Source organism: Camelus dromedarius, chromosome 14, assembly GCF_036321535.1.
Source record: "Camelus dromedarius isolate mCamDro1 chromosome 14, mCamDro1.pat, whole genome shotgun sequence".
In the NCBI taxonomy this organism is placed as follows: domain Eukaryota; kingdom Metazoa; phylum Chordata; class Mammalia; order Artiodactyla; family Camelidae; genus Camelus; species Camelus dromedarius.
Window position 1 is genome coordinate 42465824 of NC_087449.1, and position 20587 is coordinate 42486410.

A 20587-nucleotide genomic window follows, 5' to 3' on the forward strand; every position below is an offset into this window, starting at 1 on the left:
CAAAGGAAAGAAATTTCCAGATAATGAGGTGTGTCTGTTAACATGCAAATCTTTACCCATGCCTACATGAAACAGGTCCAGGCTACGAAGGAGTCTGTGTTCAAGAAATCAGTTAAACAAAGCAAGCTCTAGGTATGAGGCTAGGTGTAACTTTGGGCAAACTAACCTCACTATGCCTGTCTCCCCATTTGTAAATGGAGATTCAAATGATCTCTATGTTATAAGGTCTGCAATTTGATTGAAAGATACAAAACGTAAAACTTAATGTAGATCAGTGTTTGGGACATAATTAATGATAATAAATAAATGGTAGCTATTTTACTTATTATGTCTATTTTCTTTAAATAGTCTTTCTATCTCTACCAGTACCAGGCAAATTTGCTTCCTGTTGCTGGCAGTGCACTTGCTTGTCCTCCTACCTCACTCTCTCCTCCCCAACTTGCTACTTTCTGACCTGCTCATCTAAGAACGCTGATAATCAAGCTAACAGGAGAGCCAGCGTAGCTCTCCTGTAAATAAAATCGATGAATAGAATCTCTGATGACTATTCTGGTTGTTTAAGAGATTTAGCATTATAAGTCCCTGAAAGGTTAGGGGGAAATTACCAGATAAGTGTACTATGAATGATCCAAATACCTTATAACCATATACAATTTGATATTTTTAATAGTTTTATTCTAAAACATTGTTTTTGAAGAATGAAAACTTTTTTGTTGATTTCTAACTATGTAAAGGCTAACAAAACCAAATGAAAGAAAAAAAACATTTTTAACACATTCCCTTCATATGGAAGGCTTCTTTCTCACAAATTAGAACTTATTTTTGTTCTCATTTCCAATTTTAGTTTGCTGGAAAAAATTAACTAGGTATTTTGGACAACTAAATAGAATACTTTTTTGAGCCCAAACCAACTCACCTGTAGAGACTGAAGGAAGAGTACCCAGGTTTCACACGGCAGTTCATTTTCAGACACTGAAAGCAGTAATTCAAAACAACTCCTACAATATAAATAAGTCAGTCAGTATGTAAAGGTGGTTATAGTCATAGTCAAGTACAGTATGACAGTAATACTAAATATACATTTTCTGTTTATTTAGACCATTTTAAATTTGCTTCTCACTCTTTAAAATTTTTCTTCAACACTGTTACATTAACTTTTCAACTTTAAAAAAGAAAAGAAAACTTTAAGTCTTTGTAATTATACTGTCGCTTTGGTACACTGCTAAAAATATAAACCTTTTAGAAATCACATTCTCAACAGTTTTTATTTAGTTTATTAGGTTGTAGGGAGGGTACCCATATAGGAATCATTCTGATTCTAGAAGGCAAAAACAAGGACCACACAGACTAAAATTTATCCTACCAAACAATCTGTAAATTGAATCAAGCTGATTCTCCAACTAAAAACTAGTATCTGTTGTATTTTTCCAATTAGAAAATAAAATTATAATAAAAGTATAATTTTGTCTGCTTTTAGACGGCCAAATATTAAAACAGCAGCTAAATTATCATGGATTTTTGGGAGGGTGAAAATCTTATACTGTACCCTGTATTTTCTGCTAGTAAAATTCTTAGTTCGAATTATATAATTGAACTGCAGAATTTCACAGTGTTTCCCCACCAAAGTGTTCCTCAAAGATCCCTACAGTTTCCAGATGCTCTGTCACTTAAACTGACCTATACCTAAGGACAGAGAGAAAATGCATCATTCTTGAATTCTAAGTGTTGAGTAGGAAAAAAGACTCTAGGGGCAACTAACGATTACACTGCTTGGCTGGAACTTCACTTATACCTTATCTTCTGAAAATGTGAATATGAAGGCTCAGAGCAAAGGAAATTTCATTCCAAATGAATGATGGTGCTTTGAAAAATGTGATGCCATAGTAAAGAGAAGTCAGGCAAACATTACAACCAAAAATACTCAATTTTAAGAATGATTTAAGTTCTTAAACTTACAGTACTAATCTGCCAAGCACTAAGAGGACATCTTCACACTCAGTAGTTAAATACGGGCGAGCACTGGCAAAGCTTTGGATGGCAAGTCGATATACCTCCAGAAGATACACAATATGTTCTGATGCATTCTTGTTGCTTGCATATTGCAATAAGGTCTGAAAAATAAAGATAAAGTTTTAATTATTAAAAAAAATAAAGACAGTGAAGCAAACAGACTTTGTTCTCAAATGCACTACCCCTTCCTTTGTTTCTAACAGATACATATACCTTTTATTTGTCTTTTTAGGCTCTGGTTTGTTTAGAGGATTCTATTTTCATCACTTAATGAATTGTTTCTGATGAGTTACAGAAAAGGCAGAACTGCTCTTCTGACATGAGAATAAATCTAAGAATAGAGCCACAAAATGCCTATAATTATTCTCACTAGAGGTCTGGAGTTACCATCTCTGAAATTCAACAATGAGTTTCATTAATACAACATTAAATAGAGCACCAATACTACATGCCAAACACTAGCTATACAAGAATTAGACTATGATCCCTGCCTTATACAAGAAAAGACTTATTCCTGAATATGGCCCTCAGCTCTACAGCTCCATAAAATCCATTTTTTTTCTAGACACAGAGAACTGATTGGCTTAATTTACACTTACCAATTTATAAAAGATTGAGGTTATATTTTTATTTTTAATGAAGTTTATTTCAAAAAGTCAACATATATGCCAAATGCCAGTTTGTTTATAATGGGGGATAGTCATAGTACTACCTAGGGTACCCTATTCTCCATACTTTGATATCTAAGAGGTTATCCGGTGAGTTCAAAATCTAAAACAAAAGAAAATGGAGCCACAATAAAGCCTTATAAATTACCTGTGTCTAACAGTAAGAATATATTCAAATTATAATGGAAAGTAAGATCATGTTCTCTCTGGACAGTGTGGAAAATCTGCCTCTAACAACTGAATAGGTTTTGCTTTGCTTAATTGATATATCTTGTTAAGACTTGAATTATGCAAGGTTTTTTCCCCTCTAGAATATACATTCTCACTGGGCTAGAGAGTTAGGGCTACTTCAGAGGGCAACTTTTTCTTCAGTGAATTACATATGATTTGAATTAATTGCCCCTAGAATAGTCTCTTCAAGGATTCTTATAACCTCCTGTCTTCTGATTTTTCTGCCTAGCAAACTACAAACAGCTGTGGTGGCACTGCAGCATTCCACTGATTTTCTGCAATTTCTACAATAATAGCCCCTCTATCAGCTCTGATAATAAAGAACTGACCGGTCTTGATTACTCAGAAAAAAAATTACAGGGACATCTATGATAAACTATTTTTACCATATACAGTAAAAGCTCTCGTAATACATTGGAATATCTGATCTTTACATATTTGAATGATTAAGCCAGTTAAGCTATTTTAGTACACCTATTCAATTAAATATCTTGCTGCTTTATCAGTCACTTTAGAGAAGTGGGCTCTTTTCAGAAGTGGGCTGTATTTTCAGAAGAGTGCTTGTCCTGATTTAACCAAACCCCAAATTTTAATAAAATAAGAAAAAAACTGAGTAACAGAGGATCACAAAACTGACCCCATAACAATCTTTTCTAGCTAAATGACTAGAGAGAAGGAATGTAGACTTGTGTGCTTATTTATTATGTAAATAATATTTCACATAATCTCTCTTAAGAAATTTATTAAAATCTATGTCAGAAAGAAATTCGTTTTGGGTAACAAACTACCTATTGTCTGCACTGGTTAATCTGAAAACCAGAGAGCTTTAAAATTTATATTCAGTACCAGATTTTATGCTCCTTGAGGTCAGATATTATCTTATCAATCTTTATAGGCCTAACACTCCTCCACCTGCTTCCACCCCCATAGGATATTCTCAAGTTTCACTAAATGTTTACTGAATACATTTACCACTTTACTGAGTAAATTCACCATTTTATTCATTTGACAAATATTTAATGATAGCCTAAGGTGCGGGGGGGCAGGGGAAGATATGGGGGCCTATCCTGGTGGATCTTTCAGAATGAGTCAACACAACATGATAGTTGAAACCACACATGCAAATTAACCAACTGCAGACTAAAGTATGCAAAGAGAAGGGAGTGCAAACAGATGAGGTTGTTCTTTCCACAGTCCACCTTCCCACTCAGAAGCTGCTGCCACCAATCTAGTATCTTCTGACACAGACATTCCATTAAGACTCCCAACAAGTTACATAATTTCAAAGATTCAAAATCCCATAGGTTTTATGTTTACAGTTTGCCCTATACTGATTTATATATTTTTTTATATTCCTAAATCATTTTCCCCTTGTGCGTTAACTGAATTAAATAGTAAGGTCTCCTTAACATATCCACTATGCACATACTCTGGACATATGAAGAATTACTGGAATAATCATCTTCACTACCACCTTTTTTAAAAATGCAAGAGTAAGCTGAATGAATTATAGCCATCCAAATAACATTTTAAGTACCTCATGTAATCCATCAGAAGCCATAAAGAAAAATGGAGGTCTCTTATTTCTCTTTAGAAATTTAAATTTTAGACACCAGCAAAACAGAACAACAAAGGGGCAATAAATGACAAACCCTCAACTTCACTGGCATTCTTCAGAGGCCAAATTAATGGCCTCTTTATTTTTGTTTCCATAAACTCACTTATTCTACAAAGCTTACTATGCGGCAATACTGTGCTGGGTACTGGAGATGGAGACTATTTCTGCCGTTAAAGAAGTAGGTATATGGAGAGGTGAAATAAATTAGCCCAATAAGGCATCTTTGATGATTTTAAATATTTTTACTGGGGTGCTCTCATACGTATCCCAAACCCTCAAGTCCTTTCTACATACTTCAACTTCCTGTTAGACATTTCCATCTGGATGTTCTATTCAAATCTAAAATTCAAGATGTTGAAAACAAACATCTTTCCCAGCAAATATGCTCTTTCTTCTATGTTCCATCTGCCTCTTTTCAGGAGCCAGAGCTAAAAAAAACTATCTTTGAAACCACCACACCAAAGTTGGATTCAACCTCAGAAATACCTTTGTCTCCTGATCTTATGCTTTACTTCTACAGCGAATGACATATATCAGGCCCCCAACATCCCTCACCTGGAATATTACAATAGTTTACTTCTCTAGGCTAACTACCCTCCAGTTTTGTATATGTGCTATAATCAGAACTTATTCGTACATAATAAATTAATGCACAGAAAAAAAACGAAGTAACTCAGCTAATATGATTACTAGCACTGGGGCAACAGTAGGATTACAAAGAATTTTTTAATATATTTTTGAACTTCTCTCTAAATTTTCTTTAATAAGTCTTACTACATTTACAATGAAGGAAAGAATACCTCCCCTCACCCCAATTCTATCTGCATTCCTCACTACATAGTTTCAAAGAGGCTAGCAGCAGCCAGACTATTCTCTGAAACTACTGAGAAGGGAGCATTTTTTTCAGGATGGTCATATTTCATGCAGGGATGCATTTCAATTTAAAACTCAAATAGTTCAGCACTAATTCTCCCAGTGGTATAATATATATAATCACAGTTATTATTTCAGAGCACACAGTATGTGCTAGACATTTTCCTAAGAGCTTTACATGCTACTAAACACTTGACACAGCAACCCTACGAGCTAAGTGATTTATCATCAGCCCATTTAAAAAATGAAGAAACAAAAGCACAACTATTTTACGTGTGTGTTTAAATTCTGCTTTTCCCCCCTAAGCATTACCTTTCATCTTTTGCAGCAAGTAGTATCATGGTCATCATTTGGCCTTCTTCCTAAGAGTTTACAGCATCTAATCTCCATTTAAAGTGACTGCTGTGGAAAGTTTTCCAGCAATGGTGCTGATTAACACCTCATACTTTAGAATGCTGGTAATTCACAAAGAAATGACAAAAGGTATCTGGTACTTATTGTCAAAGCTGCATGTCCTATGGTAATAGGAAATTATATGACTTAACAGAGGAGGATTTACATTATTTCAAATCTTGCATATAAAGTGAGAAACTGTACTGATTTTAATTCTTCAACATATGAAATTCCCAGAATTAAATAGATTTGAGTAAAATGTGATTGCACTATGGCAGACAGATTTCCAGCAGAGGAATTCTGAAGTACGGGTCAAGTTTGAAAATGCAAAAATGAGGGCAACAGGACTCTAAGTAGACAGCAACTTGAACAAAGTCAGAAAAAACTACTAGAACAAAAATAGGGCAAATGATGACAAGACTTAACATCACTCAGTGAGGAAACACAAGAGGTTCCCCTCAAAGAGACTAAGCTGGGTGTGAGATGAAATGGAATGCGAAAAGAACAGCTGGCTGCTTGGGAAAGTAGCTAAAGTAAAACTTTAAAGTCTTTTATATATGTTGCTATTAGGCCCCACCTCACACTTCCTATATTGGTTACAGTTGGTTTCTTAAACCCAGAACTATGACTTACTTATTATTACTCTATTTACCTACCTATTCATCTATCCTGATTTAATTCCACTGGAATTCAATGGCATATTAAAATGGATTACACAACATGACCAAGTGGGATTTATTTCTTCAATTCAAGGATGGTTCAACATATGAAAATTCATCAGGGTAGTATACCACATTTAGAGAACGAAAAGAAAAACCTCACATGATCATCTCAACTGATTCAGAAAGGGTATGTGAAAAATTCAACAACTTTTCATGATAAAAAAAAAAAAACTCAACAAACTAGGAACAGAAAAAAACTACATCAACATAATATAGACCATAAATAGAAAATCCTAACATTATACTAAATGGTGAAAGACCGAAGCTTTTCCTTTAAGATCAGGAACAAGAATGCCAACATTCACCACTTCTATTCAACATAGTACTGGAAGTCCTAGTGAGAGCAATTAGGCAAGAAAAAGAAATAAAAGGCATCCAAATTGGAAAGAAAGGTAAAAGTATCACTGTTTGTAGATGACATGATTTTCTATGCAGAAAATGCCAAAGACTCCACACACACAAAAGTATTCAAATAACCAAATTCAGCCAAGTTGTAGGATACAAAATCAACACACAAAAATCAGCTGTGTTTTTATACACCAACAATGAATAATATGGAAAGAAAGTCAACTATTCCACTTACAACCACATCGGAAATACAGTTAGGAATAAACTTAACCAAGGAAGTAAAAGACTTGCACACTGCAAACTACAAAAACTTGATGAAAAAAATTAAAGACACAAACAAATGGCAAGACATGACGTGGAAATGTTCATGGATTGAAAGATTTAATACTGTTAAGAGGTCAATATTACACAAAGCAATCCGCAGATTCAATGCAATTCCTATCAAAATTCCAAAGACCCTCCCCCAATACACCCTTTTTAAGCCAAAACAGAAAAAACCCATCCTAAGGTCAATACAGAATCTCAAGGGACACTGAATTGCCAAAACAAGCTTGAATAAGGACAAAGTTGTAGATTTCACACTTCCTGACTTCAAAATTTACTACGAAGCTACAGTAATCAAAGCAGTGTGTACTGGTTGTAAAGACAGACATACCGAACAACAAAAAAGAACAGTTTCAAAATAAACCCTTGCATATATGACCAAATGATTTTCCACAAGGGTGCCAAGACCATTTAATGGAGGAGAGGATCATCTTTTCAAAAATGGTGTTGGGAAAACTGGATATCCATATGCAAAAAAATGAATTAAATCTAAGATCAGTCTCCCAAGGCAAAAAAAATAAGAGAAAAAATAAACAAATAGGACCTATTAAGCTTAAACGCTTTTGTGCAACAGAGGAAACCATTAACAAGATGAAAAGACAACCTATGGAATGGGAGAAAATATGTGCAAATGATGCAACCAAAAAGGGATTTATATCCAAAACATACAAACAGCTCATACAACTCAATATTAAAAAACAAACCAATCAAAAAGTCTAAATAGACATCTCTCAAAAAAAAAAAAGACATAAGATGGCCAATAGACATGAAAAGATACTCAACATCACTAATTATTAGAGAAATGCAAATCAAAACCACAATGAGATATCACCTCACACCAGTGAGAATGGCCATATCAAAAAGTTTACAAATAATAAATGCTGGAGAGAGTATGGAGAAAAGGGAACCCTCCTACACTGTTGGCAGGAATATAAATTGTGGAAAATAGTATAGAGGTTCCTCAAAAAACTAAAAGTAGAGCTATCATATGATCCAGCAATCCCACTCCTGGGCATATACCTGGAAAAGACAAAAAACCCCTCAAATTCAAAAAGATACATGCACTGCAATGTTCATAGCACTATTTACAATACCCAAGACATGAAAATAACCCAACTGCCCATCAAAAGACAACTGGCTTAAGAAGATGTGGTGTACATGTATGTACAAACACACACAGAGGAATATTACTTAGCCATAAAAAAGAATGAATTATTGCCATCTGCAACAACATGAACAGACCTAAAGAATATCATACTAGGCAAAGTCAGTCAGACAAAGAAAGACAAATATATGACATTACTTATATGAGGAATCTAGAAAATAATACAGATGAATGTATATACAAAGCAGAAACAGATCCACAGACATAGAAAACAAACTTATGGTTACCAAAGGGACAACAGGAGGGAGAGGAGGAATAAATTAGGAGTATGGAATTAATAGATACAAACTACTATATATGTAATAGATTGTAGCAACAAAGATTTACTATATAGCTCAGGCCATAGTCAATAGCTTGTAATAACCTACAGTGAAATACATAAAAAACTGAATCACTTTGCTATACACCTGAAACTAACACAGTATTGTAAATCAGCTATACTTCAATTTAAAGAAAAAGAAAGAGCGAAAGAAAGAGCAGACCTAAGAGCTAAAACCCTAAAACTCTTGGAAGAAATGGGGAAGGCTGCATATTGGACTCTAAAGTGATTTCTTAGACATGATATGAAAAGCACAGGTAACAAAAGTAAAAACAGATAAACTGAACTATATAAAAATTTAAAACTTTGTACACCAAAGGACACCATCCATATGGTACGGTAAAAAGATAAACTGCAGAACAGGAGAAAATATTTGCCAATCGTCTATCTTTTAATGGATTAATATCCAGGATATACAAATAAGCCTTAAAACTCAACAACAAAAAAACAAATAACCCAATTAATAATGGGCAAAGGACTTGAACAGCCATCTCTCCAAAGAAAATATATAGTCAACAAACACAGGAAAAGCTGTTTAACATCAGTAAGTAGAAAATACAAACCAAAATTACAATGAGATACCATTTCACACTCATCAGGATGATTATTATTAAAAACAAACAGAAAATAACAACTGTTGGCAAGGACATGGAGAATTTGGAACCCCTGTGTACTGTTGGTGGCAATGTAAAATGGTGCATCCACTGTGCAAAATGTATGGTGGTTCCTCCAAAAATTAAATACAATTATCATATGATCCAGTCATTTCACCACTCGATACATACCCAAACGAAAGCAGGGCCTTTAAGAGATATTTGTACCCATGTTTATAGTAGCATTTTTTACAACAGGTGTAAGCAACCCAAGAATTCATCAAGAGATGAATGGATAAACAGACTGTGGTATATAAACACAATGGAATATTATTCAGCCTTAAAAAGGAAATTTGACACATGCTACAAAAATGGATGAATCCTGAGGCCACTATGCTATGTGAAATAAGAAAATCACAAAGAGACGTATGTTTCCACTTATATGATGGTCATAGTCAAATTCATAGAGACAGAAAGAATGGTCAATACCAGAGTGTCTAATGGGTTCAGAGATTCAGTTTGGGAAGACAAAAACGTTCTGAAGATGAACGGTGGTGATGGTTGCATAACAACGGGATATACTTAACGCCACTGACTGTATACTTAAAATGGTTAATATGGCAAATTTTATATTATACATAAATTACCACAATATAAAAAAATACAAAAAAAGTTAACTTTATGTCTCAAGATTTAAGACTAGCAATTTTCAAGAAACAGATGTGGGTGAGCATACAATAGTAAGACTGGGGAAAGAGAGGAGGATAAATTCAGTATCTCCCATTTCTATTTTAGTATATCACTATTACTAAAGTGACTGATCTACAATACTTCTTACATCTGGAGATTTTAAAATCCAAGATTTATTACACTGGGAAAATGGATTAGAATTCCGAGGCAGTTGTGTAGGACAGTGAAATAACAAGCCTTTTGGCTGTGGATTCAAACCTCTACCCTCATCATTTGCCAACTAATCTCTCTGGGTCTTTTTTTTTTTTAATCACTTAACTGAACTAAGTACTCATTTTGCACCAGACATTGTGCAATACAGCTTAAAAATAAACTGTAGTAAAAACACATTAAAAAATTTACCATCTTAACCATTTTTAAGAGTACAGTTCTGTGGCATTAAGTTTATTTATACTGCTGTGCTACCATCACCAATATCCATCCACAGAACCCATCTCATCTTGCAAAACGGAAACTGAACCTATTAAACAATGACTCCTCATTCCCTCTTCCCTCCAGCCCCTGGCAAACACAATTCTTCTGCTGGTCCCTATGTGTAATATAGTGTTCATAATATATTTTCTGTTTGAAAAAGCAACACAAGAGTGAATAATGGTGAGAAGAGGGTATAGCTCAGTGGTAGAGTGTGTGCTCAGCATGCACAAGGTCCTGGGTTCAATCCCCAGTACCTCCATTAAAAAAAATTAGTAAATAAATAAAAACCTAATTACTTCCTCCCCCCGCCTTAAAAAGAGTGAATAATGGCGTCAGGGTATGCAAATAGACCAATGGAACAGAAGAGAGTCCAGAACTAGACCCACATACATATGGCTAATTGATTTTCAGTAAGGTACAAAGGCAATTTCTTAATTCAAGGATGAAGTACTCCTTTCAACAAATGATGCTAGAACATTTAGATATTCATATTTTTGAAAAAAAAATTCCACCCATCCCTCACACAATACACAAAAATTAACTCCAAATGGATCATAGATCTAAATGTAAAACCTAAAAGACTAACATTTCTAGAAGAGAACACAGAAAAAACTTTGTGCTCTTGGGTTAGGTAGATTTCTCAGATATAACATGAAAAACATAACTGATAAAAGAACAAGTTTATAAATTGAACTTACCAAAATCAACAATTCGTATTCTTCAAAAGACACTGTTAAGAGAATAAAAAGGCAAACCACAGCCTAGGTGAACACATGCCAACAAGCCATGGCTCAGCTGCCTTTTTGCCCATTTAGTAATGTAGGACTTTTCTTTCTTGTTAATGTCTCACCCAGTTTTTCCTTGAAGTTCTTGATGGATCTCACATGAGCTCACCAACAGTTCTGTTCAGAATGTGTGACAGCCAGCATGTTGTTCTGCCTCAGTTCATCTTTTTGTGATCTGCACTCTTTAAGCTGGTGGAGAGCACCTCAGGCTTTCCCCATGCCCACATCACCACAATGGAATGTTTCACAGCCAAAGGTGTTCCCACCAGAGACCCCAAGTGAACCAGAGGCAAAATGTGCATAACTTAAAAGTGATACAAATCACCATTCCCAATCTGTCTACCCTTTGCGGTCTAAGCCACATTTAAAAAAGAAAAAAAAAATACATTCAGTAAAGAGCTAGGGTTCAGAAATACACACACACCCCTCTCAAAAGTCAACAATAAGAAAACAAGCTATCTATTTCTTTAAATGGGCAAAAGAGTTGAAAAGATACTTTCCCAAAGAAGATACACGCTTGGTAAATAAGCACATGAAAAAATACTCAATATAGTAAGTCATTAGGGAAATGCAAATGAGAATCACCATGAGCTGCCACTAGTTTTAGAATGGCTAAAATTAAAAAGACTGGCCAACTCAGCCATAAAAAAGAATAAAATTATGCCATTTGCTGCAACATGGATGGACCTAGAGATCATCATCCTAAGTAAGCCAGAAAGAGAAAACATGTATGTACCATATATCACTTATATGTGGAATCTTTAAAAAAAAAAAAAAAGATACAAATAAACTTATTTACAAAACAGAAACAGACTCACAGACATAGAAAACAAACTTATGGTTACCAGGAGGGAAGGGGGTACAGTAGATAAATTGGGAGTTTGAGATCTGCAGATACTAACTGCTATATATATAGTAGATAATCAACAAGTTTATACTGTTTAGTACACGGAACTATATTCAATATCTTGTAGTAAGCGATAATGAAAAAGAATATGCAAAAGAACATATGTATGTATACGTATGACTGAAACTTTATGCTGTACATAAGAAATTGATGCAACATTGTAAACTGACTTTACTTCCATTAAAAAAAGACTGGCCACACCAAGTGTTATCAGAAGGTGGAAAATTAGAACTCTCATATATTGTTGGTAGGAATGTAAAATGATACAATTACTCTGAAAAACCGGACATGTGACCCACCCATTTCACCTAGATATTTACCCAAGAGAAAGAGAAAGTATTTGTTCACACAAAGACCCATACATGAATGTTCACTGCAGCTTTGTCTGCATAAGACAAAAACTGGAAACAAGCCAAATCTATCAACAGGTGAATGAACAAATTATTACATAACCATACAATGAATAATCATCAATAAAAGGAACTGTTAGTAAATATAACAACATAAATGAATTTCAAAATAATTATACTGAGTAAAAGAAACCAAAAAGAGACAGTAGTATTATTTAGGTAGAATTCTAAAAACTGCAATCTAATCTATAGAGATAGAAGGACAGCTGAATGAGGATAGGACATGTAGGAGGAAATACAATAGGGTAGGAAGAAACTTCAAGGAGTGATGGATATACATCCTGATTATGGTTTCATGGGTATGCCCAAGCTTATCAAATTATTCATTTCAAATATGAGCAGTTTATTGTATGTCAATTATATCTCAATAAAGCTTTTTTAAAGACAAATGGGCCACAAAATCATAAAGAGAACTTTAATAAATTTTATCTTTCAAATGTCAGATTTATTTTTACAGAAAAAAAATGTAAAGTTTCTATGCATAACGATAACATAAAAAGTGAAAGGATAAACTGATGAGATGATAATTCTAAAGTAATGACCAACAAATAATTCATATCTAGAATACATAATTTCATTAAAACTATTAAGAAAAAGACAACCCAGTTTTTCCGGTCAAGATGGCAGAGTAGTAGGACCACGAGCTCTCCTTTCCTTGCGACCACAACTGACTGCTAAACAACCATCCAAAAAAGAGACTGGAAACCTACCAAAAAGGATCTTCAACTGGAAACATAAACAGGGAATCACAGCTGGACAACAGGAGGGGCGTGCTTGTGATATGATCAGGTCCCATACCCCCAGAGGTGGGGGACCCACAAGCTGAAGAACAATTAAGTCACAGAGGCCTTCCCACAGGAGTGAGAGTTCTAAGCCCCACATCAGGCTCCCCAGCCCGGGGTTCTGCTCCAGCACTGGGAGGAGGACGAGACCCCAGGACATCTGGTTTTGAAGACCAGTGGGGCATAACTCCAGGTGCCCCGTGGGACTGGGAGAAACAGACTTCATTCTTTTGGGAAGCCTATACAGAATTTCGCATGCACCAGGTTCAAGGGCAGAGACAGTGATTTCATAGGAACCTGGGCCAGACTTGGCAGCTGGTTTTGGAGGACCTGGGGACAACTGAGGCTCACCTAGGGGACATAAAAGCTGTGGTGAACATCCCGGGAGTGTTCGTCTACATGAGCTTTCCTGGAGGCTGATACCTTGATTGGATCACTAGCACCAGGACCTAGCCCGACCAAATAGCCTGTAGGCTTAAGGGCTGGGAAGCCTCAAGCCAAACAACAAACTGGGTGGGAACACAGTCCCTCCCATCAGCAGACATCCTAAGCCACAAACACCTCTAGACAGGGCCCTACCCACCAGAGATCCAGGACCAAGCTTCACCCAGCAGTGGGCAGGCACCGGCTCCTCCTGCCAGGAAACCCGCATAAGTCTCTAGTCCAGTCTCATCCACCAGGGACAGATAACAGAAATAAGAAAACAACAATCCCAAACCTGTGGAAGGAATCCACAAATACAGGCCAGACTCTACACTGGAACCGGCTGGACCCCGGCTCTTGGATGACAAGAGAGGAGTGTACTCCTGGGACGCTCAGGATGTCTCCTACAGAGGACCACTTTTTCAAGGTCGAAAACGTAACTAATCTACCTAAAAATACAAATAGAAAGACAGACAATATGAAGTGGCAAAGGAGTATCTTCCAGACAAAACCTCAGAAGAAGAAATAAGTGATGAAGAGATAGGCAACTTATCCAAGAGTTTAAAGTAATGATGGCAAAGATGTTCAGAGAACTCAACAGGAGTATAGATGCACAAAGCAAAGTTTTTAGCAAAGAGATGGAAAATGTAAAGAATACCCAGAGTTGAAGAATAAAATCACTGAAATAAGTAACACACTAGAAGGAACCAAGAATAGACTAAATGAGGCTGAAGAACGGATCAGTGAGCTAGAAGACAGATTAGTGGAAATCACTATGGCAGAAGAGAAGAAAAAAGAATGAAAAGAAATGAGGATAGTTTAAGAGAACTCTGGGACAATATGAAATGCACTAATAGTCGCATTACAGGGGTCCCAGAAAGAGAAAGGACCTGAGAAAATTTTTGAAGAGATGATAACCAAAAACTTCCCCAACTTGGGAAAAACAGTTCCCCAGGTCCAGGAAGCAGAGTTCCAGACAGGGTCAACCCAAAGAGGAACACACCAAGGCACAAAGTATTGACAAAAATGAAGGATAAGGAGAAAATATTAAAATTAGCAAGAGAAAGGCAACAAGTAACATACAAGGGAACTCCCATAAGATTATCAGCTAATTTTTTTCAGCACTAACTCTACAGGCCAGAAGAGAGTGGCACAATATATTTAAAGTGACGAAAGGGAACAACTTACAACCAAGAATACTCTATCCAGCAAGGCTCTCCTTCAGATTTGATGGAGAAGTCAAAAGCTTCACAGATAAACAAAAGCTAAAAGAATTCAGCACCACCAAACCAACTTTACAACAAATGCTAAACGAACTCTCTAGTCATCAAATCATAAGAAAAGAGAACAAAAATAAGAAAGAGAGAAAGAAGACCTACAAAAGAATGCTTTGGCAATTCAGGGTCTTTTATGGTTCCATTAATTTTGGAATTGTTTGTTATAGTTCTGTGAAAAATGTCACGATTATTTTGACAGGGGTTGCAATGGATCTGTAACTTGCTTTGGGTCGTACAGCCATTTTGATAATGTTGATTCTTTCAACCCAAGAGCACAAGATAGCTTTCCACTTCTTTGTATTGTCTTCAGTTTCCTTCATCAGTGTTTTACAGTTTTCAGAGTACAGGTAATCAATCTCCTTGGTTAAGTTTATTTCTAGGTATTTTGTTGTTTTCGATGCAATGGAAATGTTTATGCCAGTTACAAAATTCTGGCTTTTGAAATTTAAAAAAAAAGTGAACAAAGGGTCACAAATGACAAAATATTCTTTTTTATGGGTGAGTTGTATTCCACTGCATATACATGCTACATCTTCTTTATCCATTCATCTATTGATGTGCACTTAGGATGCCTTTATATCTTGGCAATTATAATGTTGCTGTTAATAGTGGGGTGTGTGTATCTTTTTGAATTAACATTTCTGTTTTTCTCAGATATTTGCCCAGGATGGAATTGCTGGGCCATACGGTGGTTCTATTTTTAGGTTTCTGAGAAACCTCCATATTGTTTTCCATAGTGGCTGCACCAATTTACATTCCCACCAACAATGTACAAGGGTTCCCTTTTCTCTACATCCTCACCAATATTTGTTATTTGTGTTCTTTTTGACGATGGCCATTCCGACAGGTGTGAGATGATATCTCATTGTGATTTTGATCTGCATTTCCCTGATATTAGTGATGTTGAGCAACTTTTCATGTTCCTGCTGGCCATCTGTATTTCCCCTTTTGGAGAAATGTCTGTTCAGTTCTTCTGCCTGTATTTTAAATGGGTTGGATCATTGTTTCCTTTTTGATTAAAGTACAGTTGATTTAAAATGTAGTAGTTTCTGGTGTACAGCATGGATGGACTTGGAGGGCATAATGCTAAGTGAAATAAGTCATACAGAGAAAGACAAATACTGTAAGATATCACTTACATGTGGAATCTAAAAAAACACAACTAGTGAATATAACAGAAAAGAAACAGACTCACAGATGTAGAGAAGGAACTTACCGGTTACCAGTGGGGAGAGGGAAGGAGGAGGGGCAAGATGGAGGTGGAGGATTAACAGGTACAAACTATTGGGTATAAAGTAAGCCACATTTTATAATAACTATAAATGGAGTATAACCTTTAAAACTTGTGAATCACTATATTGTATACCTGTAACATAATATTGTACATCAACTATACTTCCATTTAAATAATATGATACTGTAAAATAAATATATAAATTAAAAAAAAAGAAAACCCAAATGAAAAATGAGAAAGAAATAAGAAAAGGCAATTCACAAGAGGATATTTGAATAACAATAAATATAACCAAAAAGATAAACAACTCCTCACAAGTAAACAAAAAAAAAAATTAAAACCACAATGAGATACCACAGTCCACCCACAAAATGGCTAAAATTAAATTGTCTGACTACATGAGTATTGGGCAAGAATGTGGGGCAATGGTAACTTTAAGACACTGATAAATGGCATTAACTGCTACAAATACTTTGGAGAATAATTTGACAGTATTTATTATAGCTGAAGACAGGCCTATATAAGAATCCAGCAATACCACTGTAAGCATATACCCTAAAGAAATCCTTACACCCATGTATAAAGATATACTGGAAAGCTATCCACCCCGGTAGTTTATATGAATGTCTCTAAATCCATCAATAAAAGAATGGACAAATGTACTCTGATATATTTGCATAATGAAATACTATACACCAGTGAAAATGAGTGCATCAAAGCTATACATACCAAAATAGATAAATCTTAGAAAACACTATGTTGAATTCAAAAAGTTTCAGAACAATACATACAGTATACCATTTAAGCTGGAAAACACACAAAATAATACTACACATTATATTAAATACACAAAATACAAAATAGAGAGATGCAGGAGAATGATTAACTACCAAAGTCAGGATGGTGGCAGGAGGTAGACAGTATCTGTGAAAGGGTACGTAGGTAGCTTCAATCATTTTATTTCTTAGGTTGTGTTCATTTTAGTATGTTCTTTACAACTTGTATGTTGGAAATATTTGATTTTTTTTTTTAAGTAACATACTTCAAAGTTCTGAGCAAAAGTGATTTTCAACCCAGATTACTATACCTAGCCTAACTAACACAATCAAGAGAGAAGAGAGCCCTCCTCAGGAAGCTACTAGAGGGTGTTCCCCCACACCCAAAACAGGGCAGTAAAATAAGACAAAAACATGAGGGCCAGGAAACAGGCTCTAACAAAGGAAAGAAGCAAAGACAAGTACTGGAGCACAAGCTGATAAAATGAAAATTAATTTAAAAGGGTAACATGAGTACAACCATACAAAAACACAAGAAACATAAAGTGATAATGTCCCACTTATTCTTCACTGAAATTAAACAAATGATAACACTTTAGTGACTGCCTTTCAAAACTGTTTCTATACACTGTTTTGTAAAATGGGATACTATAGTTTTCTAACTTCTCTTTAAACAACAGGTCTTGGATATCTTTTCATATCAATACATATAGCACTATCTTTTTGCCTATTTAAATTTTATTTGAAAAAATACAGAAATACAAAAAAAGTAAAATTCACACATAATTCTACCATTTTAAAATTTTATATGCAATAAAGAAGTGAAAATCACATCTGTGTTCCATCTAATTCTACTACCAATACCTATTCCCAAATAACCCCGATAAATACAATTTGGTACATATGCCTTAAATACATCAACAAAAGCTTTCTAATTCTTTGTAATAATCTCCTACGCTCAAATGTTTTATGGCTCTGAAATGTTCAAGGGATACTTATTTTTTGGCATTTCCAAACCTAAATTATCTTATAAAAGCCCTCATCCAATACAAGATGGATTCCTGGCATTCCTGCTCTCCTTAAATTACTACAGTCTTCCCTTCTTAATCACACACTTGCTTCAAATTTTTAGCTTGGCGACCAACACCAATGAAGCTGATTATAGGAAAGTTGCATGGAAAATCATTTCTCTGTAATCAATACCAACTGGAAAGAGTATTAATGCTGCTTATTCAAAACCATTTATGTTAGACCTCAAAATTATAATGCAGTAGTCAGACATGGGAATTGTTTTCCTTATGTTCCTGTTAACCAAGGATAAACTAGTTGGAAGGTGAATAAATACACATGATCATCAAACACTGACTACTGCTCTATTGTGTCAATAATGAATGTAATAGGAAAAATTGCTTAATATTTATCTTTTCCATTAGATAATAAACTCAGAGGGCAAGAACCACATGTTCTTTCATCACTGTTAACCAGAACCTAGCACACTGAGTAGCACACAGGAGGTATCCTCTCATTATTTGCTTTTGATTATTTGCACTAATAGATTTGCTGACTTATTTTTGAAGTTTAATTTTTCAGATACATATCTTTGATTACAGCGAATATACCTGTATACTAAAACAAATTCAACTAACTAGATTTGACTCCAAGTTCTCACTGCTTCATTCAAACCCTGTAAAGAAGGAGAACAGCATAATGTTGACCAAACTGCACTTGTGGGAATTTTGAAAAAGAAATGCTTAGATAGTATTTTTTTTACAAGGGTGTTCACATCAGATTACAATGATAACACTAGTCCTGAATTTTGTTTGACAGTAAATAGGTATGTCAAAGTTCAGCACTTTACTGATATTATAGCTATCATATAATATCCCATAATATTGGTATTATAATTACTCTGATCCTAGGCTAACATCCTCGACTGTGAGGGAGTTTCCACCCTACAAGTTTTAAGCTGGAAAGGGAATGGGCTAGATAACCTTCAAAGTTCTTCCCCCAAACATAAGATTCTACAATTTTATGAAAACATGGCCACCTTTTTCCCAAGGACTCAAATCCAATGTGTTGCAAATTCAAATCACTTTTGATAAGCATATCTTAATAAAACATGTAATTTAAATGCCAAACAATAAATCAAGTTAAAGCCAGCGTTCAAACTAATTAAAAAAAATTCATATAGAATAAGCTGATGGTTGCAACAGGTGAAATCCATTATACCTACTATAAACCACAAAAGGAATCTATATTGCTTCAATGTAATTTACTGTAAAATACACTTCCAGTCTACAAAGCTCATCACAGACTCTCTGAATCTAAAACTATAATAACAAATGCTTTGTAAGCATTTAGGAAACTTACCTTTTTCTTTCAAAGAGCTGTACATTGACAGAAAAATGGAAAGCTTTGCTACATTAAGTATTTTTTTAAAAACAATATTCAAGATAGGAAATAAAGAAACTGGCATACTGGGTACCTATCTGCAGCTACCAAAAATTATGCTAAGTGTTATACTATCCCATTTGATCCTCACAGCCACCTATGGGGGTAAACTTTCTATTAACCTCAATTCTATAGACAAAAATATAAACCCAAGGCAAGGTTTAAGGTCACGAGAGTGTTTAAGGTCACAAGAGTAAACGAAGATTTGAAGTGAAACCTCCTAACTTCAAATCTACTTTCTATTGCATATGTTCTCCATTTCTTAGGACAATAAAACATATGACTGACCAAACATGATGTTTATCCACATTTAATGTTAGAAATTCCTGGGATCATTTGCTCTAGATTTAACATTTTCATTTACCAAGTCCTTTACACACTGAAATCAAGATTTCACTATGAAGGAAAAAGCCAAGTAAGGATAGTGAGCATAACAACTAATGTAAACAAATAATTTCAGCTCAGATAAGCAGACAGGTCTCCACCAGGAAAGGCATTTACCCTAGAAGGGTAAATGATAACTCATCAAGGGGCAGAAATATAATACTGAAACTTTTATTTACATTAGTTTTCAAAAGTCTCATCTCTTTTATATCTGTGTTTGCTTATAATCTATACAACAGTACTGCATAAATAAAACATTTAATATTCATTTATTTCAATAAGGATGCACAAGGCAAATGTCTGGAGATGACTCAGAAAATAATCCTTAGCATATGTTTCTCAATAGAATTATAAAATTTTTGGAAGAGAATCACATCTTAAAGGTCACCTCACTTAAGCAATAATTTGAGGATCCATGATAAACTGATTTGGCCCAAGGTAATACATCCATTCAGTGACACTTAATTTGAAAACTTACAAAGATAACAACATAAGAAAAAAATAACTAATGGAAAGCACTAGGGTCTTTCCAGTGATTCTGCTATGACTTAGTCTTCCCAAAGATTCCCAAATCTCCCCAAAGTAGCAACAATCAATAAATGTTTGTTGGAAATAAGTACACTGACAAATCTCACACAGCAACAATCAATCACTAAATTGTATTACACATTCCAATGGCTTCAGGTTAGGCTGCAACGAACTCTCCACAGTACGTTCTGCTTCTGGAGAA

At 35.0% G+C, this 20587-nt stretch overlaps 1 protein-coding gene across 1 annotated transcript in view; it reads right to left on the reverse strand.

The window, feature by feature from the left end:
- The window catches only part of RLF (RLF zinc finger), a 71375-nt gene that overhangs the window by 42180 nt on the left and 8608 nt on the right, over window positions 1-20587 (reverse strand). Inside the window, exons 2-3 of the mRNA XM_010996946.3 lie at window positions 1957-2111; window positions 917-998 (exon numbers count right to left, since the gene is read on the reverse strand). Coding sequence (XP_010995248.2) covers window positions 917-998; window positions 1957-2111 — 237 coding nt within the window. The remainder of the gene's footprint in view (window positions 1-916; window positions 999-1956; window positions 2112-20587) is intronic.